General features: G+C 35.0%; 2 protein-coding genes across 3 annotated transcripts in view; both read right to left on the bottom strand.

Annotated features, from left to right (window-relative positions):
- The window catches only part of mrtfab (myocardin related transcription factor Ab), a 53,483-nt gene extending 43,959 nt beyond the window's left edge, over positions 1-9,524 (bottom strand). Inside the window, exons 1-3 of one of the 2 annotated variants that reach the window (XM_056468988.1) lie at positions 9,417-9,524; positions 8,580-8,649; positions 1,038-1,236 (exon numbers count right to left, since the gene is read on the bottom strand). In XM_056468988.1, the coding sequence (XP_056324963.1) occupies positions 1,038-1,161 (124 nt within the window). In that variant the 5' untranslated portion in view covers positions 1,162-1,236; positions 8,580-8,649; positions 9,417-9,524. Of the gene's footprint in view, positions 1-1,037; positions 1,237-8,579; positions 8,650-9,016; positions 9,039-9,416 lie in introns of those variants that run through there. The other variant, XM_056468989.1, reaches the window with a different exon arrangement.
- Positions 9,525-10,034: 510 nt separating this feature from the next.
- Positions 10,035-24,734, bottom strand: part of rgs9b (regulator of G protein signaling 9b) — a 41,737-nt gene continuing 27,037 nt past the window's right edge. Inside the window, exons 13-19 of the mRNA XM_056470201.1 lie at positions 24,240-24,355; positions 23,819-23,906; positions 23,025-23,163; positions 22,864-22,946; positions 18,507-18,630; positions 12,791-13,209; positions 10,035-10,737 (exon numbers count right to left, since the gene is read on the bottom strand). Of these exons, the coding sequence (XP_056326176.1) occupies positions 10,581-10,737; positions 12,791-13,209; positions 18,507-18,630; positions 22,864-22,946; positions 23,025-23,163; positions 23,819-23,906; positions 24,240-24,355 (1,126 nt within the window). The 3' untranslated portion in view covers positions 10,035-10,580. The remainder of the gene's footprint in view (positions 10,738-12,790; positions 13,210-18,506; positions 18,631-22,863; positions 22,947-23,024; positions 23,164-23,818; positions 23,907-24,239; positions 24,356-24,734) is intronic.

Below are 24,734 nucleotides of genomic sequence, written 5' to 3'. Positions count from 1 at the left end.
TAGGAATTTTTCCCCCTAGCCCCTCCTCCATCACACAAACAACTAGCCAGATTGACGACATCAACAGGAAGGAGTTTGTAAGCCTTAAGCAAAGACTTTATATATAAAAAGATGGTTCACTTGCATTACTATGAATGGGATAAAGAGAAACACTCAGTATGGCCTCCACAACGAAGAAAGTCCTGCCTTCTAGTCGAAATAGCCAATCGTCTTTATATCCATATGCTTTTGTGGGGGAGGGGTCTGTACAGATTCGCTTGTCTGTGTTGTACAGTCTTTGCTGAGGTTTTGTCTCCATCCTTAAAGTGTTTCTAACCGCGTCTTCTGATTACCAGTGAAAAAGCCATAAAAGAGTTTGGTGTCATGGCAACTTTGCGCAGTAGGAACAAACTGAAAATTTTTGTTATCGTAAAATTGAACCATAATTAGGGCTAAAGCAACAACAATAATGGGCGATTTCAGAATTACCCCATTTATTTAGACAGGACTTTGGTCTTGGGCATTGCAAAAATGGCCGACAAGTGAACAGACTTTCGTTGAAAGGAACTTTGACTGTAAACTGCTCAGATCCTTTTTACCTTGGTAATTCATGTATTGTTTTGTAAATTAAAAAAAATAAATGTGTGTCTCATTTCGGAGGCTGCAGGAAGTAACATTTTCGGCCAGCCACATATATTGAAAAAATCCTTAAGACTGAAATAAAATACAGTGTCTTCTGAGGTGCCAAAATATAACTGTGTAAACTAGCAGTGGGTGGACCTACAGAATAAAACAAAGACTAATAACTGACTTAGCATTATGTTTACTGACCATGTTACTTAATAAACTGCAAACATTTTATAGGATTATTATGTTTTAGAAGAGTTACATAAAAAACTTACATAAAGCACCTTTATAACTCAATAGATGGATAAATTGTGATGAGAATAAAACCACCTCACTATATCCAGTTTTCTAAAGTTGAAGTTGCACATTTAAAAAAAACAAGCTTTAGGGCATTTTCGTAATGAACAAGTCATACTGTGTAGTTAACTCACCATTCTTGCGTTCCTTCAATGGCAGCAGGCTCGGGACAGACTGCAGAGAGAGTTCCTGCATCTCACTGGTCACGGCCTCACTCTGAGGACTGGGCACGGGGCCGCTCCCCACAGCAGACACCATGCTGCCAGGGCTGAGCTCCTCCACACGCTGAGCTTCCTGCGCTGCCAGGGTGACAGGTGGGTGAAGCAGTCAGACCTGTGACAGGTTAATTACAGAGATGAATTAGAATCTGGAAAACACCACAGGCAGATTTAGCATCCAATATAAAGGGCATCGAAGGCTTTGTGGAGTGAAAATACTCTGTGGATTTCTGAGCCTATGCATCCGAGTAGTATTATATTTTGAAGGGACACAAATAAAGACAACACATTGTTCTTTTATTAGTCCAGTAGTTATTTTATTGTATATTTTAATAAGAGCTTTGGTTGTACAAGGATTCAACCCTTTTGGGAATCTGTGTTAAGATATTTAGGTGGATGCCTGGGATTTAATATTCCTCTCTCACCCAGGATATGTCTTTTAGGTGATAAAACTGATGTCCCACATATTAGCTTATATAATACTAAGTTTTTGGAAAGACATCCAATGCTCTACACTTAAATTATGAAAGGAACTCATAATTGAGAATGTGTTATATGAAAAAATGTTAGCCAAAATGAATGGCGATCATAAGGAAGTTGATATATGGGAGAATTTCATTTCTTTACTTAGACTATGGACATGTGTACCCTGTTGTGATCTGTAGTATTATATTTATGTATTTGTAACAGTTTTCTTTTTTTTTTCTTCTAAATTTCTTAATTTTCTAAACCAGGCACCAAACTTAATATTATGAAGGGCTAAAAATCAAATATCATTGAACGCAGTGGACCACAGTTAAATATACCAAACTATTTTACATTAAATTTGCCATGGGGAATTTCCTAATTTATTTCATAATATTTAAAAATAAATAGCAAACATCACTTTGAATCGTTTTAACTATAATAATGCAGTATAACTTTTTTTAATTAAAACTTATTGCAATAAAAACATAATCGCATTTATAACACAGTGGAGTTCAATGCTGAATACACTAGTCAAGCAGAATCTGCCTTTGCCTTAATTCGCTGACCCAAGTCTCTGCATTGTCCTCTATCACTTGGGTGACAGTATGTACATTTTAAACTAAATTACAGCATTTAAATTGAAACATTTAATTTCAGTTAGCTTTTCTGTAGCTTAACAATCAAACAAACAAGTGAAAGGTTACATTCAATTTGAAACAACAACGTCTAAACCATCCCCATCATCCTCCCTCTCTTCTCGATGGAATGGTGGGCCAAATCAAAGGTTACCATGGGCCCCGCAGGCCCTAGTTTGGGCAACTCTGTTCTAAACTGTGAAGAATTTGTATGCATTTTGTATTTGTATTTTGTATGAGTTTTGTTTTTAAGAGTACACTCAAACGTTCTCAAGGCAGAGCACTTGTGAAAGTCTGTAAGTAAGTTGGCTTTTATATCACAAAATTTATGCAAACACAACTTACTATGAACACTCAAACCTTTTGTAACCTTATTTATTTTTTGGTTTAAGTGGTATTTGTAAGGAAGCGGATGCAAGCATAGTACACTACCTGACAAAAGTTGTGTCGCCTGTCCAAGTTTTAGGAACAACAAATAATAACTTGACTTCTAGTTGATCATTTGGTATCAGAAGTGTCTTATATGTAAGACAAAGTAGGCTGTTGATGTTGCCATCCGCTCTGCAGATCTCCCATACTGAATGTAACCCCAAACCACCATTTTTCCTTCACCAAACTTGACTGATTTCTCTGAGAATCTTGGGTCCATGCAAGTTCCAATAGGTCTTCTGCAGTATTTGTGATGATTGAGATGCAGTTCGACAGATGATTCATCAGAAAAATCTACCTTCTGCCACTTTTACAAATGATCAACCAGAAGTCAAGTTATTATTTGTTGCTCTTATATCTGGGATCGACTACAAGACTTTTGTCAGGCAGTTTACAGTTGTTTGTAAAGCATACAGCACCATCTGTAGTTAAAAGTTCATATTTGATTCAAGAGAGAATATTGCTGAATTGTTTTTCAGCTCTAATTTTAATGCTGCGTCAAGGCTATGCTAATAGGAAAACAAAAACAATAACACAAAACACTTTCAATTTAACATATAATAAAAATTCTATAACCTTTTTTTGGTAAAATCGATTTAAACAATTCCCTGAGAGAATGTACTTGATAAAAATGTTTGATATAAAATGAAAATAAAATATGTAATGAAACGGCTTGCAGAACATACACTTCATCTTTTGGCAAAACTAAGTCTTGTATGACCTATACGACATCATGTGAAAACAGATTTCAGATAGTCAATTCTGAAATTAATTTACATGAGAAAATGTTTTAAGCAACAGGAAAATAAAACTGTGCCTTACATGTCCCATTAACCTATATTACACACCCGCTTACTTAAACCAGTGATACCACTGTGGGTGTGTTACACGTTCTGTACAGCACAAACACTACAAGCTCAGGCAGGTGAAGCTTTGTGCAACTAACCCTGCAACTCACACATTCTCAGTGTCTTCCTATATGACTGGAGGCAGCGATTTACACAAGCATTGCAAAACAACATCAGATGGAGTACTCAAAGCCTGCAGCAGCAAGTCATTTAGAAAATTTCTGGAAAATGCTTTGGCTTTTCCTTTTTTCTTTGTGGATAGAACAAAGAGTGATTGTTTGGCCATCGAATCCGTGAGTGCAACAAGTTTTGCAGAAACAGATTATACATAATACAAATGCTCATAATGGATAGTTAGTTCTACAAATCTGCTACCCATTGCATGTTTATTAGTTAAAATGAAGGCTAATAATGCAATTAGAGTATAGTTATCACATTACTATTTTGGGATTAATTTTCAAATGTTGAAATGTTCCTTACAATATATTATTGTCCAAAAATATAGAGTTAGTAGATTATTATTTTTAAAAGCAGTTCTTGATTTTATTCAGCAAGGATGGACTGAATCGGTCATACGTGACATTTATCATGCCAAAAAAAAGCAATCGGTGGTGAAAGATACAGATCTTCACAGAATTTTTAAACAAACCTCACATTTACACTAAAAAATATTAATCAGTAAGAAACTCAGGATCAGTGTTGGGAAAGCTACTTTAGAAAGTAATGCATTACAATATTGAGTTACTTCATGGCAAGTAATGCATTACGTTACTTTAGCATTTATTTTTATTACCTGACAGGCATGATCTCTTTCAGAACTTGTTTTTTTTCTTTCTTTTTTGAATAGAGGAGCTCTGCAATTAACAAAGCACTGTATAACCAACATTTACCTTTAGAAAAACACATCAAAAAATATATTTTAGGATAATGTTATCTGAGAACTTCCTTAACCCATAGCTATACACGTCGTATATGCAGATTATTAAAAGTCAGATTATTTACGATGTAAAAAAAATGAACACATTCTCTCATGGACTATGTGATTCACTGTGACTACTCTGATTTTAATTCAGCAATTTATTTTTAAAAGCTAATTAATTAAACTTAAAAGTAACTTGTGTTACATTTTTTTTAAAAGCAACTCAAATATTATTACTTAAGCCTCATTTACACTACGAGTGACTGGCAGTGGCAAAGCGACAAGCGACAAGTGAATGTTCAATTAAATGGAGAGTGAGCAACTTCTGGCCAACTACGCGAGCGACAGCAATCTTTGGCGACCAGGTGGGCGCTTCAAGCGATGCGACAAAGTTGAGAATCCCTAACTTTATACAAATGAAGTGCGACTTTTTTGAGCGACCAGTAGAGCTCACGTGATCCTCTCTCAGCTCGCTCAGAGGCCAGTTGTATTCTCTGTGCTGCAGACCTACACAGACCTGGATTTGGAGCAGGTCGCCACCCAAAGTCGCTGCTAGTGTGAATGAGGCAGTATTTTTTTTTTAAGTATGGGTTACTTTACTCGTTACTTAAGTAATATTATTACGTAACTCATGTTACTTGTAAAGTGTTACCACCAACACTGCTCAGGAGTATTTTTCACCCACAAAACTTAACTATTATTTATTTTTTATTTAGTACTTTATATTTATTTTGTACTATTAAACTGCATTATTTCAGAAATCCTGAAATCCAATAAATATTTTGTATTTTTACAATATTTCTTAAATATGAAAGTCCTCTTTCATACCAACTTTATGAAAATGAGCTGCCGGCAAATTCTTCAAAATATCAATAATCTATCTATTTCAGTAATCTAGCTCTTAAAGAGGGTGCACCGTGCACACACATTGTTGCGTAATCAGTCCATCTGTCCACATCTTTACATTGTTGATTCTGATCTTTATTTTTTCTGGCTTTCACTGTCCTTTTCACTCTTTATCCCAACAGTTGGGCAGAATGCATTACTCAGAAAAGGCTGGCACAATCCCCGACAGACATCTAGAACAATCCCTGTAGCTGTAAAGTCTCCACATGGAGCATTAAACGCATTTTCCGATGAGCCATTAAAAACAACTTAAAGTATCATCTGACTGTGAGCACAGTGATGGTCACTCTGAGCAGACTGAAACTGTGGAGATGGCATTCACATGCGCACATTATGCCATTCTCCATTTGTTAGGTAATGCAGCACATCCACTGACATTAACAGTGTGGTGGTGACAGCTGATTTAACGGCCACATCTCAATTCTCTGTTCGAAAAGAGCAACCAAAATCAATGTCTAGCTAAAAGGTTGAGTTTTGGCTTTGTGTAAGGCAGCCTCGTCCATCTTGTTAGCTAATGCATTCTTCATTATGAGCTCATGAGCATCCAGAGTCTATCAATACGTCAATCTCACCCCGATGTCCCCTGAGAAGAGAGGTGGAGTAGAAAGAAGAAATAACGTCCTGTTGAGCGGTTACCTAATATATGACAAGCCTTTAGAGACTATTTAAATGTTTTTCCTATAACTCTAGGCCTAACCATTAGAGAACAGTTTCAAGGCTGCTGTGCCCTTTCTTTGGTAAAACTACTTTTGTCAGCTATGAAAAAATAAATAAACGCAATACCAATATAACCTTATCACACAGCTCTTAAGTTAAATGAATTTAATTAAAAAACATTTTTTTTATCAAGTTTCTACTTTTTTGTTCTAAATTTAATTTATTCCTTTTGCTTTGAAATAATCTATAGATAATAATCTAATAATCTGTGGATTTAGGTGCTGGTTAGTAGGGCTGCACAATATATCTTTTATTATCGATATCGCAATGTGTGAATCCACAATCGCAGGATCTCCATTTTCCTACGAGATTATTGTCCTATTCTTGTCATATTAAAACAACATACACTTCAAAATGCAGCACAGGTTTCAAGATCACAAGACTTTTTAGATCTTCTGATTGCCGTTGCATTAGGCACGGGATGATAACCATATTCAAGGTTTACCGTGGTTTGGAAAAGTCAAGGTTTTAAAACCACAAACATTTTCTGTTATACCGTTCTGTTGTACCGTTACACTTACATGTAAATTTTTTTATATGTTTTATATTTTTATTTTTTATATGTACGACTGTTTAATTTATTTATTGAATTTATTTATTTCCAGCAGAAAAGGAGCATCTACATAAACAGCTACTGCTAAAGCCCACAATTCTGAAAAACAAAACACAATGACACTTACCAATAACCCAGCATGCTACAGACCTGAACAGTGCAGTGGCTTACTTTATAGCCACAGAAAAGGAAATATCCAAAGATGTCCTTTAGGTTGTAAAGAAATCTGTGTTTGACAGTGGAAATCAATGATTTATTTCAAATATGTAGTCTGAAATATTTTTTTAAAGCTCAAAATATTTTAAATATTTCTTAAAATAAAATATATCGTGTTCAATGGGGAAAGTTGTTGTTTTTTACCCAGACATCTAAAAAGAATATATTTTAGAGCAGTAATCACTGTAATACCATGATATTTTTATCCTAGGTTATCATAACATCAGAATCTTATACCAGCCCATGCCTACATTGTATTCAGCATTTTATAAAACTGTAAACTAAACTTTGGCTGAAAAATGTTTAATTGCATCCAAATATTGGGAAGATACAAAATATGTTCATTAAAATTACTATTAAATTGTTTTTAAAAAAATCTAAATAAACAATAAAAGACTAGTTTTAAATATTAAAAAAAAATATTAATTCCATTATTAGACTTTCTTGAATTTGCAAGATGCAGTTATTACATCCTCAACTGACTTCATTCTTTCACATATGAGCAGGTGCAGCTATTCAACCCTTCTTGGCTCAAGACTTCCAGTCTCATTAACCTTCATTGATTTTTCACAGCTTGCTATGCTGCTGATGGTGCAAACTTGCATTTTCTTATTATATTATATTTATTTACAATGTATCATCATAAACAGTAGTTTGTAGAGCAAATAGTTTGACCGATTGCTGCCATTTATTGTTGGCAGTTGTTTCACCATAGGCAAATAAATCAGAAGTTCTTAAACAATCGCAGAAAAGAGCTAACTTCCACATTGCAGAATAGTGTCAACGAGGAGCACACATTCTTCATAAGACTTTCTAGATTTTATCCAAAGCTTGTCATCACATTCAATATGCCAAAATATCTCTGTAAAAATTGGGAATATATAAAAAAATGGAAAGTGAAACAAAATCCAGTCAGTAATAAGCAACATTAAAATGACTATTAAATTGATTCATAAAAATCTAAGATCAACTATAACATAACAAATATCAATGATAAACATTTAATTTATGGAAACAGTACCGTTCTTGTCTTTGCAAGCTGCTGCTATAACATGCAGAGTACATTTTTCAGATTTTATCCAAAGCTTAACATTTGTTTTAAGTGATATGCCAAATTGTGCATGCAAATAAATATGACCATGGAAACATAGCCAATGGCAGATTGTATTTATCCAATAGCTGGATTATCTTACAAGAACATTCCGACTTGAGAAACAGTGTTCAGACATGCAGTGTTCAGCTCTGCTTCTTTGACAAGGTGAAAGGCATAAAGCTCTCTGACATTCCTCCTTGCGCACGTCTACACCTGCCTTTAACCATCAATGCCAGAAATATTGCTAAAAACACATAAACCTTGACAGGCATACAGGTAACCCCATACCCCTCTAGCCAGACAGAATTACATAATATGAATCGGCACTCACTTTCTGGAGCATATCAGCGATTCTGAATTTATCATAAATTAGCAAAGATGGAAAGTCAACTACAGGAATGACTTCTTCAGTATAGGTACTAAGTCTCGTTATTAACTAGAGGCTTACTGCCTGACTATTATTAGGTTATTGGTTGTTTATTAGTACTTATTCACATTCACATTATTACATTCTGCATGATCTTATTCTAGACCCCAATACCTATTAATAAGCAGCAAATTAAGAGTTTATTGAGATAAAAGTCGTGGTTAAAGGCTTGTTAATAGCGAGAATTGTACCTTAAAATGAAATAAAGTGTGATTTTAATCATATCATAAACCATAACTGTCCTTACCTTAACTAGGAGATCCACAGAAACAGATTGAGCTTCATTTTCGCTCAAAGTCCAAGAGCATCTTGAAGAACTAATGAAAGAGAGGACCGTCATTTTGTGATTAGAATTTGCATATATGCAAATAAATAACCTTAGCACAGTCTCCCATTATAACGCGAGATACTGGCGCAACAGTCAATGCAGATGCTTATGTAATAATCGGTCGTGCATCTGTTTATAACAGATCACGAACATTCAAGATCTGGCCTGAATTCTGCCATACATATTGTATTAATGTATGCATCAACTGGTATATTAAACCCCATTGATAACTTGTCAATCAAATGGAAAAGTGTCAGATCCGCGTGTATTGTTGATGATTAGTAGGTGTGTCCAGACACGAGCCCACTATATACTTAATAAAAATCAAGCGCAGACAGTATAATAATCAAACATACCGCATTATGACAGTGATTTGGCTTAACGCAGATTATAAACAAACCACGATTCCTTCGGAGCACTTTCAGTATCGCTTGTCGCAACACATTCTTCATCATTGATACGACACGGCAGGAAATGATATTCTTGTACTGCCAGAAAGCTCATACATTAGCAAAATCGTCAAACGTGTCACGTTAAACAAGACTAAACAGGCCAGGAATAGCAGGCCAGATCCTAGTCGCGACAGCTGCATGTATGTAGTAACAGACACTAGTGGATCAAGTGAAATGTGCGCTGAGCAACAATACATGAGAAGCGGAGGAATTGTCAAACACCGCTGCTTGGTAATACCGTTTTTACATTATAATCACGCGAAGGGGGGGTCACGTACGAATATGTTTGATATGAACAACTTACCGAGTCGAAAAGTGAAACACAACAACCGTTCGGCTTTATAAAGGTGTTCATGTACTCAAAAAAACTGTGCTGAGGCATCCGGCTACTCTCTGCTGTTCAACCGCAGAGGACGGTGAAGCCAGTCGATGCTCTAACAGCACGTCCTGAAAATAAAAGTCCCCTTAAAATAATAACAACATGACGATATTTAAACGAGGAACTATGGCTATGGAAATGTGTGATTGCCTATAAATGTTTAAAGATTATAAAATAAGTAAATAATAAAATGCGAAAACAATACATTCATATTAAATTATATGCAATCACTAATAAACAATGTTAAAAAGACTATTAGTTTAATAAAAAAATACTTAGATTATAAAATAATAAATACAGATAATGCAGATAAATTTATGTAAATTTTACATGTATGTACCTTTGTAAGATGCTGCTATACAAATGAGAAAATGGGACTAAAAGCTTTATTTTAAAATAAAAGTCGCCCAGTTTTCTCCATTGGGATATTTTGTATATTTAGGGGGAAATGGGAAAATAAATAATATACACAATATATACAATATCCATGTACCAATTGTGCATCAAAATAGCCAAATTTGAAATCATTTATTGAGGCACTTACACAATTTAAACATAAGTCATGAACAAATTCACATTCTGAGATGAACTGTAAACATTTTAAAGGTTATACATTCAGACAGCAAACGTGTATTCACATTCTGTTGTACTGCCTTACCAAATTTACTTCTATGACAATAACATTTCTCAAAGCAATTCACATTGATGCATGATTCGCAGCTATATAAAACAGTAAACAAGCCAAGTACAAAATCTGTTGTTCACACCACTAAACAAATTGATGACAGATAAACAAAAGAAATTCTCTTAAAATAAGGCCCCTTCAGTCATAAAAGAATGGTGACATCAGAATACGTATATATATATATATATATTTACATTTTTCTTTTTACTTTATAACAAAATCGTCTCAGTGGCTACAATAACATTAGGCACTACCTAAAAGCTATCAAAAATAACAAACATGTCAATTTAGAGACCAGGTTACTTCATACATCACTAACCACAGCCTTCTCGGGATTGTAAGACACAATATTTATGACACAAGTGTTGGTTCGGTGTATTTCCTTCCTCTTCCATTTGATTTTGTTATCCTGCTCCATCTTGTTTAGTGACAGTTTCCCATGGGCAAATGATTTCTTTCACGCCTCCTCTTGCTGTATCAGGACTGTCGTCCTCCTCGTCTTCTGAATCGATGGGGTAGATGCGGCATTCAGGTGGGATGTCAACTTTGATTTGAAAAAAGCTGTGAAAGAAGTTTGGTTAGTGTTCAAGTATTGTCAAATTGTGAAGTACAAACACTAATAAAAGTATCTGTTTATCATTTTAAAGCATCGTTCATCCAAAAATGAAAATTGATGAAACCTTTATGAGTTTCTTTAATCTGAACACACACAAAAAATATTTGTAAAATATTTTAAAATAACCAGTAACCACTGACTTCCATAGCAGGAAATCAAATAATATGAAAGACAATGGTAACAGATTTACAACATTCTACCGAATATCTTATTTTATGTTCAACAAAAGAAAGAAACTCAAACATCCATCATTTACTCGTACTCCACTTGTTCTAAACCAGTTTGACTTTTTTTCAACTTTACTTATAATATATTGTTTTGTGCTCAAAAAAGACATTTATAAAAGTGTAATACTATTTAAGAGTGAATAAATTGTGAGGAATTTGTCATTTTTGGTTAAACAATCCCTTTAATTGGATAAAAAGATTATTATTACACTGACGTTTTACACTATACAATCTGAAACCCTCAGTGTTCCCACAATAGCATATTGTCTGACTATAGGTAGTGCATTTGAACTTGAACTTACTTTATGATGTGAGAGTATGATCTATATAGTATAAATATGGATATTCAGAATAAAGTTTTGCGTAACCCATATGGGTAGGTCATTGTCCAAAGAGCTAACAGTGTCAGTCACATTTCTTCACTTCAATTCATAAATCCCCTCCTGTGGCCTCATGGGATTTTAAAGTCTTCACTGAATGTACACTTCTCAGAGGTAGTGGAAGGTCATCTGGGTACTTCTCATCTCCTGTTTTCAAATACTGTGAATTTTAACATACTACTTCCCTTAGGAAAAAATATGTAAATTTTCAGTTCATTTTATAAAGTATACTTAAGTAATGTTGAAGTTTAAATTTAAGTACTTCATTGATAAGTATACTAATGTCTACTGTATGTACTAGTACGTGTAATACCAATTGTAGTATTAATTGAATACAGCTTGGGACTAAATTGGTCCACTTTTTAGCATATAAATGTATACTTTTAATTGTACTATTAGTGTAACAAAGTCGTCCACATTTATGTTTTTAACTCGTATTGCTGTAAGTAAATGTAAAAGAGGTACAATGCCCATAATGCAGTGCAGATTACAGCAGTGAACTGGACAGAATGTATGTGGAACTAAAGCTGCAGCAAATTCTAAGTGTGCAAGTGAGCTTATGAGTATACTGGTAGTTTAGTTGTTATAACTTGTAGTAAATAAAGAGTTTGTGAAGGAAAGGAAGTCATGATGATTTTAGCCTTGTTTTAGCCTAGACATCTATGTTTGGATGTCTATTAGATGTCTTTTAAACGTAAAATTGCTTGGTGGGACAACACTTGCTGCAGTCAACCAATCAATGAGCTCCATTAGCACAGTCTTCAATCCTATACATTAAATGCATTGTGGAGTCATGTTGCATGACACCAACATCTTGTCCCAATGGTCACTTTTGTTTGTTTGCCAAAAATCACCAGCTCTCCTATGAAAAGGAATTAGATTATGTAATTGGCAGTGTAAAAGCTTAGTACTAACACTTCAAGCATGCAAATAAGAACATTTACCCATGGTTTAGGAATGGACAGTGTGAAATGTCACTATATGAATACCCATGATTAACTGCTTACCTTGGGTAAAGTATGAGCAGTGTGAAACATGAATCAAGACAACCCATGACTACATTTAGCCAAGGTTTAGAAAGGCCCAGGTTTAACCATTAAATTTAAAGGGAACAAACCATTTTTAACATAAGATTGTCTCCATTCAGCACTGCAAAAAACACCACAAAAGATTCTTAACCCAGAGTAAAAAACACTGCTTTCCACTTACAAGTGCATGTGAAATGTTGATTTAGCCAGTGTTAAAAGCAAAGTAAAGATAAGCTGGGTTAAAATACGATACTGTTCTTAACCTGTAATTCATCTATTATGTGTCATGCAGTTTTGTGGCTCTTGAATGTTTGCATTTTATGGAAAATATCTTAAATCATAAATTGAAAAAAGCACACTAACTTTGCAATTCTCCTGGGCTGTGGTTGTGTAAGTGGCTCCACTCCGAGGGGCTGTACTTTGCCTCCTCCTGAAGCTACACCACATTTCGGGGATAGACTGGCAAAGACAGAAGGAGCATTGCATCCTCTGCGGAGGAGTCTGCTCAGAGACAGAGCCATGCGGGACTTGGGTGCAGGCGGCTGGGTCTCTTCTTCAGACACGGATGCCTCTGCAATGGAAGGGAAATGTGAGGAGGAAGGCCCTCCGTTACCATCAAACCTCCGCTCTGAGGCTGGAGTGCTGTCGATGGCCACGCTGATGGGCGAGGGGCAGGCAGCACTGTTGGGCAGCGTCATGAGGCCTGGGGAGGTAGTGGACTGCGCTTCACAAAAGCCTGTATATACGGCCAGATGAGGCACAGGTGCTGTGAACCGGCAGAGCTGTAGGGCACAGTTCATGCAAAGTCTATATTAGAATGAAAAACTCATTAGATGCAATATATGGATGATTGGATGGATGGATGGATGGATGGATGGATGGATGGATGGATGGATGGATGGATGGATGGATGGATAGATAGATAGATAGATAGGATAGATAGATAGATAGATAGATAGATAGATAGATAGATAGATAGATAGATAGATAGATAGATAGATAGATAGATAGATAGATAGATAGATAGATAGATAGATAGATAGATAGATAGATAGTTTACAAATTGTAGTCTGTAGCTAATTACAAATTACATAAATTACAAAATTGTAGTTACATAATCTATTAGATTACTATAATGTATCCAGATTACTTTTGGATTACATGTAGATTACCTCTGAACTAGCATGTTTATAACATGGCTTGATTTTTTGGTTTTCAAAAACATCATGAAATGCATTATGGGTTTCTATACTGAGTTAATTGTGTTTATTTATTTAGTTTTTTTTGTCTCATATGTGGGACATTCTACCAGAAACGTACATTTTCACTTATAAAAATGTGACAGGGCCTGACCTTTTTAATAAAGAACAAATATGTGAGAACCAAATGAATGACATATTACTTTACAGAACAACTCACATAAATCAACCTTTAGTCCATTTTAGAAATGTTCGGGATCAAATACTTTTTATTCACTGTGTTTATGTTTTTATTTCAGGGACAGATGTATGTTTCTGGTAGAATGTCCCATGTAGGCTATAACCGAGTTTCTTTCGGAAGCATGGATTGTTAATTTAGCCTACACTAAAATATCTAACACACAGTAGATTATTGGGAATGAAAATTTAAAAGAGCAAAAAAAAAATATATATATATATGAATAGGAAAAAAGAAACTTTCGAGAACCAATGAATTGTGAATAGTTTATGATTAGGTATTCAATAAAAAAGTAATCCAATTATGACTGTTTTGAAACATTACTGAATAATAACAACTAGTACATTATTAAATCTTACGTAATCACATGACATAATGAGTTATACGACCCAGTACAAAGCATTTTTAAATAATCTCATGAATAAATAATTTTGCCTAATCGTTAAATAATGTAGGCTTTAACAGTTAATTGTAATCACTCAACGTCAGCGTTGCATTTGAAGCATCCGGTTAATTAAAATGTGGTTTAACTCTATTTTACGTTGACATCGTTGTTTATAGCCTATATTCGAAATACACTTTTATTCAGTTAGGGCCTACTTTGGTTATTTTTGTAAATCGCAACACCTACTGTAAATAACGCTGCTCGAAAGAGCTCCCTGTTCTGAGGTGATCTATAAAGACAGATGATCTAGAATTTGTGAAACAGCTACCCCTTGCAAAAAGACATCCGTTTAGAGCAACGCAAGTATGACATCTAGCGAGCAGAATAAAAGGTACTGTTTCAGGAACAATGTTTTCAGGACAGTTTTGCAGTGTCTTGCCATTTTTGTGCCGTTTTGGAATGTTTACCTATTTGAATTGAGCGATGATAGATTTGCTTTGCAAATCTTGTTATTCATCTTAAAAATAGTTAAATTACATATTTATTGAAATATATTTCTGACTCTTATTAATTGAATTATTGAAGCACAATACAAAATTATTGAGATGACTTCTCTGCTTACCAAAACTATTTTACTAGTGTTTTATAAAAGCATAAAATTACACTCATGCTGCACTGATACTGTCGCCTTACATCTTTTGTTTGGCAGTCAAGGCTCTCCGAAAGAAACAAAAACCAAAAAAAAAAAGAAAAGAAAAAGAAAAAAGAACAACAAAAAACAAAAACGCCCTGTTATATTCATCTTCATTTCAGCTCAAAAGGTTTGAAAAATCACTCACACACACACTCATTTCCTCTCACTTACTGTACGGCATGAGGTCAAATTTATTTTAGACAAGTGGTAAAGTGATGAGATACAGTGCATCTGGAAAGTATTCAGCCCTCTTCCACATTTTTTATGTTATAGCCTTATTCCACAATACCCCATAATGTCAATGTGAATTTTTATTTTAATTGTTGCAAATTTATAAAAAATAAAAAACCTGAAAAAAACATATGTACATAAGTATTCACAGCCCTTGCCTTGAAGCTCTGAATTAAGCTCAGTGAGATTCTGTTTCAGCTGATTATTATTGAGATGTTTCAGCAGCTTATTTGGACTTTACCTGTGGTAAATTCAGTTGATTGGACATGGTTTGAAAAGCCATACACCTGTCTATAGAAGGTCCCAGGGTTGACAGTGCATGTCAAAGCCTAAACCAAGCATGAAGACAAAGTAATTGTGTGTAGACCTCAGAGACAGGATTGTCTTGAGGCACAAGGCTGGGGAAGGTTACAGAAAAATTTCTGCTGTTCTGAAAGTTCCAATGAGCACAGTGTAAGTAGAAGATGTTTGGAACCACCAGGACTCTTCCTAGAGCTGGCCGGCCATCTAAGCTGAGTAATCGGGGGAGAAGGACCTTAGTCTGGCAGTAGATCAATGACTCCATGGTCACTCTGTCTGACCTCCAGTGTTCTTCTGTGGAGAGAAGAGAACCTTACAGAAGGACAACCATCTGTGCAGCAATCCACCAATCAGGCCTGTATGGTAGAGTGGCCAGACAGAAGCCACTCCCCACCTGGAATTTGCATCTGAAGGACTCAGACCATAAAAAACTAAATTCTCTGGTCTGATGAGACTAAAATTGAACTCTTTGGAATGAATGCCAGGCGTTACGTTTGGAGAAAACCAGGCACCGCTCATCACCAGGCTAATACCATCCTTACATTAAAGCATAGTGGTGGCAGAATCATGCTGTTAGGATGTTTTTCAGCTGCAGGAACTGGAAGACTAGTCAGGATAGAGGGAAAGATGAATGCAGCAATGTACAAAGACATCCTGAATGAAAACCAGGTTTCAGGTTTTTTATTTTTAATAAATTTGCAACAATTTCAAAAAAATTCACATTTTCATTATGGGGTATTGTGTGTAGAATTTTGAGGAAATAAATTAATTTAATTCATTTTGGTATAAGGCTGTAACATAAACAAATGTGGAAAAAGTGAAGCACTACGAATACTTTCCGGATGCACTGTATACTGTACTTTTTTAACACAGCCATAGATCCATATATAAAATATGCTATTCTTAATAAATAACTTATATGTTAGTTACATGATCTTTCCCTCACACTTGGGCGACAGTTCATCTTCCAGCCCAAAGTAAACCGCCAAGATATCAATGGAGTAGCTTCACAACAACTCGGTGAATGTCCTTGAATGGCCCAGCCAGAGCCCAGATCTGAATCATAACATACTGAACATCTCTGGAGAGATCTGAAAATGGATGTACACCATTGCTTCCCATCCTGATAGAGCTTGAGAGCTATTGCAAAGTGGAATGGGCAAAAAATTCCCAAAGACAGGTGTGCCAAGCTTGTGGCATTATATTCAAAATACTCGAGGCTGTAATTGCTGCAAAAGTTGCATCAGCAAAGTATTAAGCAAAGGCTGTGAATACTTATGTACATGTGGTTTTTCAGGTTTTTTATTTTTAATAAATTTGCAACAATTTCAAAAAATGTTTTTTCTCATCGTCATTATGGGCTATTGTGTGTAGAATTTTGAGGAAATAAATGAATTTAATCCATTTTGGAATAAGGCTGTAGTATAAAAAAAGTGGAAAAAGTGAAGCGCTATGAATACTTTCTGCTTGCACTGTACATAGTGCATTAGTGCATTACACTCAAAAAACATTCACAGATGACAAAAGCCACATGATATGACCACAGATGACAAATATTTTAATGTGTATTTCACTAAATTCATGATTTACAATGAAACAGCTACAAACATGGAACACAGAAATGAAACAAACTGTTGTAATGAGGACAACGTCTGATAATGTTTGAGTTTACAAAATGAACAAGAACATACATCAAATGTGACAAAACACAAATATGACATTAAGTTCAAAATGATAGTGAATAAGGGTACGTTTACACCAAAATTCTGAAGTTGTGTAATTCTAGGGCCAGAAAAAAATGGTAATTTGATAACATAATTCAAATTGAATAGTTTCTAAATTTACTATGATTATATCCATGTAAACAAAAACACAATTTTTGAACATTTACACATCTCACATTATTTATTTAGTCTATGGGTACGCAGAAGTACTTGACAACTGGACTGTACTTGCTTTCTTAAAGGAACAGTTTGAAACGAAACAAATTAACTTTTTTTTCTCTTTTTTTACTTACTGTTTTCTCACCCTCAAGTTGTACCAAACGTTTATTCTCTTGAACACAAAAGAAGATATTTTAAAAAAAGCTGAAAAATTGGTAACCATTGACATGCATAATAGGAAAAGGATCATTTTATGGAAGTCAATGGCTACTGATTTCCAGTTTTCTTTAAAAATATCTTCTTTTGACTTTAATAGTAGAAACTTAAAAGGGTTTGGATTAAGTGAAGGGTGAGTAAATGACAAAATTTTCAGTTTGGGGTGAACTGTCCCTTTAACGGTTGATCCAAATTGGTCAGTCTACTGGCCTGGCATGCATAACACATATTTTCAGTCGTTTTCATGGATCTTAAAGTTTAAAAAATTAAAAGGACAAACTTTTGCATTTTTAGTATGTCGCTGTCATGTAAATGTACCCTAAGAGTTAACAAATCTGGAAAACAGTAAAGTTCATTTCACACTGAGTCTGAAAATTTAATCAAAATTTTAGCACATTATAAAATAAATACAACATAATGATGTGTCAATCACATTTACACACCGCCTCCGAAACTTTCATCCACCACAGATTTTTTTTTTTTATTGAATTTGATTTTCACCAAACAAGCAAAAGACAAAATCCAGGATGCTGTCAATCACAGCATTTTACAGTATAACAAAGTGAAAATTTTCTGTGCGTGAAGAATTTTAGGATACGAATACAAAAAAATGCATACGTAAATGTCAGACTTCAGTGTGCAAAAACCTTTACGCACAGGGGCCTTATAACAAGGAAGTTCGATGAATGAACTGATGGAATTGATGTTCAATGAATGAATTAATGACATGAAAAAAACGTATTAAGCAAGCTTTCAAAGGCTAAGAATGTTTATGTAATACTGCACATAGCAAAAAAAATTTAAATCTCTATTGCTCCCTATAAAAATATACTCTCTTGCAAAATAGCTTTGGTTTTCTATATTGTGTATCAGTATCTATCCTTTGTGTGCTAGCTTTCAGGTTTTCTTTTTCTTTTCCAGTTTGCTCATGACCTGTGTGATGTCCACTGGGCCACTTGCTGCAAGTTTGGCCTTCTGTTCTTCCTCCTGCTGCCTGAGGATGATGGGACTCAGACTGGGTCGCCTTCTTTTGGCATTTTGCTCCAACTGCGCCTCACTAGGGCACAATAGAGAGTGAAAACATGTTTAAAAAAGGCACCTATTATGCTTTTTTAGATATTACCTGTCAAGTAATGCATAATATAGAATGTAAAAGTAAAAGATATGCAAAGTTTCAAAGATCAAAGTGAACCCAAAAGAAAGAACCGACTCTGAAGTTTTCCTTCATTCACCAATCTAGGTTTGTAACAGGCCAGTGGGCCATGTTGGGTAAGTTATTTTAAAAAAGTAATTATATCATAAATATTGTATTTAAATTACTTTGCTAACTACTTTGTCTGAAAAGGAAATTAATTACTCAATAAGTAATTGAATTACTTGACTCGAAATCCTAACAATCCAAATAAATCTCAAAGCAAACATAAAAAGTATTTAAAATAAGACCATTTGGTAATATTTTCAAAATGTTAAACTTCATATGTATCAAAACGTTTGTGTTGTGAAAACGTGTATCAGAACGTTGTAAAGCAATGACACTACATTTCAGTGGTGATGCCATTGGGGATTGCTGGAGAACGCTCCCTGTCATTAACCTGAACTACATAACCCATCATGTCCTGCAGTCACACACCAGTTTCAGTTCAGCTTCTGATTACACATAGCCAGGGGCGTAGCCAGCAATTTTGGGTCCTATGCACAAAATTCCGCCCCACTTACTACATCCCTGCACATAGCTGTTGACACACACACACACACACACACACACACACACACACACGCACACACACACACACACACACGCCCACAACACACACACGCACACACACACACACACAATTTCAAAATTTATGGAACTATTTTCTCTGTAAAAAAAAAAAACTTGTGGGATGAAAAGACTCTAGAGATGTTAAAGGATTTTCTGAATAAATATTCTTTATTTTTAATAGTGTGACTAAGTGGAAATTATTCAGCAAAGTGTTACTTTTATATCACTTAGTTTGGCAGATTTGACACCTTCATACACAAAACACTTCAAAGTCTGAGATAAAAACCTGCAAAAAAACAGCAGCTTGTTTATTGTCTAGTTTTTCTGCAAGTTATACATGTGGATATTTTATTATTATTTAAATAGTAGTTTAGTATAGTAGTTTAATTAATATTGTAAATGAACTTCATCAATTTAAGGATTCATTTAGTAAGTTTGCCATTCACTTTTATTATTTTAATTGGTTTTGCTTTTTTTCTGCAAGTTACACGTGTAGATATTTTATTATTATATACATATTAGTATACTTTAATTAATAATCTGAATTAACTACATTCATTTTGTGATTTTGTCATTGACTTTTATTATCTTACTAGCTTTTGCTCTTTTCTGCAAGTTAAACATATATATATATATATTTTATTATTAATTAAATATTATTACAGTTTCAATGATGTTCTGAATGAACTACATCAATGTCTGGATTAATTTAGCAATTTTGGCATTCATTTTAATTAATTTAGGTTTTAAAATGTTTCGTTATTACACACCAACAAAACAATTCAGGTCTTTATTTCTACATCACCGATGTAACGTTAAAAAGTTCCACAATCAATCAATCATTCCTGCTGCTGCTTTCTGAAAGATTACAAATAACTCTGTTTGTGCCAGATTAAATGAGTATCTCTAATTTTAAAAGAATTCATAACTTTAGATACATTGGGATGATTTTCTAAGAGTGAACATCTGCATAACTTATGTTAAACCAATCGCATCATAAATACAGTAAAGCAAATACAGAGCTTCCGGAAAGTATTCAAAGCGCTTCACTTTTTCCACGTTTTTTATGTTATTCCAGAATAGATTAAATTCATTTCCTCAAAATTCTACACACAATACCCCATAATGACAATGTGAAAAAAGATTTTTTGAAATTGTTGCAAATTTATTAACAATAAAAAACCTGAAAAACCACATGTACATAAGTATTCACAGCCTTTGCTTAATACTTTGCCGATGCAACTTTGGCAGCAGTTACAGCCTCAAGTCTTTTTGAATATAATGCCACAAGTTTGGCACACCTGTCTTTGGGAATGTTTGCCCATTCCTCTTTGCAGTATCTCTCAAGCTATATCAGGATGGGAAGGAACAGTGTACATCCATTTTCAGATCTTTCCAGAGATGTTCAATAGAGTTTAGGTCTGGGCTCTGGCTGAGTCACTCAAAGACATTCACCGAGTTGTTGTGAACCCACTCCATAGATATCTTAGCGGTTTGCTTTGGGCTGGAAGATGATCCGTCGCCCCAGTGTGAGGTCAAGAGCACTCTGAAGAAGGTTTTCATTTAGAATGTCTCTGTACATTGCTGCATTCATCTTTCCCTCTATCTTGACTAGTCTTCAAGTTCCTGCTACTGAAAAACATCCCCACAGCATGATGCTGCCACCACCATGCTTCACTGTAGGATGGTATTAGCCTGGTGATGAGCGGTGCCTAGTTTTCTCCTAACTTAATGCCTAGCATTCACTCCAAAGAGTTTAATTGTAGTCTCATCAGACCAGAGAATTTAGTTTATGGTCTGAGAGTCCTTCAGATGCCTTTTGGCAAATTCCAGGCAGGGAGTGGCTTCTGTCGGGCCACTCTACCGTACAGGCCTGATTGGTGGATTGCTGCACAGATGGTTGTCCTTCTGTAAGGTTCTCCTCTCTCCACAGAAGAACGCTGGAGCTCAGACAGAGTGACTATCGGGTTATTGATCACCTCCCTGACTAACGCCCTTCTCCCCCGATCACTCAGCTTAGATGGCCGGCCAGCTCTAGGAAGAGTCCTGGTGGTTCCAAACATCTTCTACTTACAGATGATGGAGGTCACTGTGCTCATTGGAACTTTCAGAACAGCAGAAGTTTTTCTGTAACCTTCCCCAGCCTTGTGCCTCAAGACAATCCTGTCTCTAAGGTCTACAGACAATTCCTTTGTCTTCATGCTTGGTTTGTGCTTTGACATGCACTGTCAACCCTGGGACCTTATATAGACAGGTGTATGCCTTTTCAAATCATGTCCAATCAACTGAATTTACCACAGGTGAACTCCAATTAAGCTGCTGAAACATCTCAAGAATGGTCAGTGGAAACAAAATGTACCTGAGCTCAATTCAGAGCTTCACGGCAAACGCTGTAAATACTTATGTACATGTGTTTTTTCAGGTTTTCTATTTTTAATAAATTTGCAACATTTTCAAATAAATATTTTTTCACATTGACATCATGGGGTATTGTGTGTAGAATGTGAAGGAAATAAATTAATTTAATTCATTTTAGAATAAGGCTGTAACATAAAAGAAAGTGGAAAAAGTGCTATGAACACTTTTCCGGATGCACTGTATATAAATAAAATACATTTATGATCTTGGGAATCTAGCAATATTTAGACACACCAATTAAACAATCAAATTTAAAATCCAATATATATATATATATATATATATATATATATACGCACACACACACACACACACACACACACACACACACACACACACACACACACACACACACACACAAACACACACACACACAAACACACACTCATAAAGTAAATCTTTCTCATATCTAAATGCTTAAAACTGACCTGAAATGCTCAAACAGTAACTTTATGAAGTTTATGAAACTAAGCTTTGTGAACTGAACAATTTAAGTATAGTCCACAAAACTGGCAAGTTAAATAAACTTAAATATGCAAGTTTTGGGAGACTCCATTACTCAATTAAATTGAGGCAAGTTTATGAGTTTACTGAATTAATTTAGTTCAGTCAACTTATTAAGGTTTTCAGTGCATGTGCTGGATAATTTGGCAGTTCATTCCCCTATGCCAATCCCTGATGGATAAATGGACTAAGCCGAAGGAAAATGAATGAAAGAATGTTTGCCACCTGCCTCGACCTATTCACCTCCTTTATTATTCACCCTTTCACCCTATTCACCGCCTGCTCCTGTTTCAAATCTCCTGTTTCAAATGATTTTAACAAAATCTGTCATTTTAGACTGTGAAAATCATCTGACCAACCAGACAGTTTGGAGTGATCAGATTGAACAAACCATTTCAAGCAAAAAAGGTGAAACTGCAATGTACTGTATATTATAAGAAACCTCAACTGTTTTTAGATGTAAACTTAAAGACGATGGATGTAACTCTTATTAAAGCAGACTTCCAAAACAACACAGTAACCTTTAAAGTAGGTTGAAAATCTTGAACTCACTTATACACAATAACACAGTCTTTATATATACTTTATAAAGGCATATCTAACCTGAATCTGTGTGCTTCGGGAGCAATGGCCTTCTTCTGAGTTTCCTTAAACACCGGGGACTTGAGATATCGCCCGTATGAGTCCTTAATGAAAGATCATAGTTACATTAATTCCATGTTTGCAGGCAATTTAGTTCCAATATTTGACTTGAGATTAGAGACCTTTTTCATGAGCATGTAAATGTGGGTCTGGGCAGCATCCAGTACATAACGATGAGGGTGTCCCAAACCCTTCACTGTTATTTCCATTGTTTTCCCATCAATGTTAATCCAACGAGGAGCTCCACGAGCCAAAAAGGTCCTAATTAAACAAGAGTTAAAATGTCAGTGCTGATGTAATGTAAGTGATCATTTAAATCAACCAACCAATTCCGAAAATGTACTGCCATATACATTTCTGGTGAGCGCCAATTATGTCCCAGGAGGTAAGTTTTTTTGCAGTTTTTGTTTTCGTGAATCCACCAGAGGCTGCTGTGTTTGCTTTTTGAGATCTCAAATTTGCCATTTGAGTGCCATTCGTGCCTGCAGTTCACGCGTAAATCCACCAGAGGCCGCTGTCGACTGACTAACTGACTGACTGACCGATCGACTGACCCACCCTCCTCTCTCCCTTAACCCAACCAATAGTGTTTACAAAAGCACCAATTGACCCGCCCACCCACTTACCTAAACCTAACTGACAGTTTTAAAAAACAATAAAGAAAAAGAAAAGCCATTGCCAGATTTTACCATGTTTTCAGACCGTACCCCATTCTCTGTTTTAAATTGTATTCATTGTAGTTGTTTTGATCAGATTTATAAAGCAAGTTCATAGGGTTTGTTTTGAAAACATTAAAAGAATTTAACGACCCCAAACATTTGAACAGAAGTGTATACTGTACATGCAATATATATAATATAATATGTAAAAAAATTAACTGTTTATTGAGTTACGAGGATGAAAAATCGAAGCTTACTTGTATATTTGCTGAGCTTTTTCTTTCATTGTCTCTGCTGCACCCCATTTCAGATCTTCACATGCCTCCCAGAAGGCAAGATTCTCACCTGTTCACACATCAGTTTACAGTCACAAATGGTTTTGATTATAAACATCAACTATTTATTACATTATTAGTAAAAATGTCAAAACTGAACTAATTTACCAATTAAAGAAAAATCCAGCAAAGAATTAAAATGATCTTATCATTTAAACACAACCAATTAAGCGGTTCTAAACTTTAATCGGGTTTTTTTTCTTTTGAAATTGTTAAAAACTGGCAGCTTAAAAGCCAAAAATCATCTTTTTTGTTCTACAGATAAAAGAAAAGTGGAAGATGAGTTCTAATGTCAACATTGTTAAAATGTTAGCATCTAGTGTGAATGTTTAATAACACATACCACTGAACTCCTTTTTAAGGAAGAGACGGAAATCAGCCCTTCCTCGTTGGTCAGTCAGCAGTTCTCCAAAGCTGAAAGTCCAGCGCTCCACCCTCATTTTAGTAGGGGTCTCAACACTGTTAGATCCAAACACAAGACATTAGAAACCTGTTTCATGTAATCAAATATTACAATAACTGGATAGAAATTGTGCTTTTGTTTAAAACAAAAAAGGTTAGTATGAGATAACCAAGGAACATTTCTGTATGAAAAGGTTTAGTAATCATTTACAGTTTTAAAAAATGCATTTTATGAAGTGTTGACAATCTTTAAAAATAATTAGAAAAAAGGGGTTTTAAGAGACTGTTCACCTGAGGCTGTTGGTTAAAGACATCAATTAAAGGTTGATTTAAGGTAACAATTAAAACAATTAAAAAACATCAAAATTTAGAGAATTAAAAACAATTAGTTCCTTGTACAGACTTTTAAATTAGTTTTGATTGTTTCATTTCATTA

The sequence above is a fragment of the Danio aesculapii genome, chromosome 12 (assembly GCF_903798145.1).
Source record: "Danio aesculapii chromosome 12, fDanAes4.1, whole genome shotgun sequence".
Lineage (NCBI taxonomy): Eukaryota > Metazoa > Chordata > Actinopteri > Cypriniformes > Danionidae > Danio > Danio aesculapii.
Note: the sequence above shows the minus strand (reverse complement) of the source record. Positions and strands in the feature narration are given on the sequence as shown.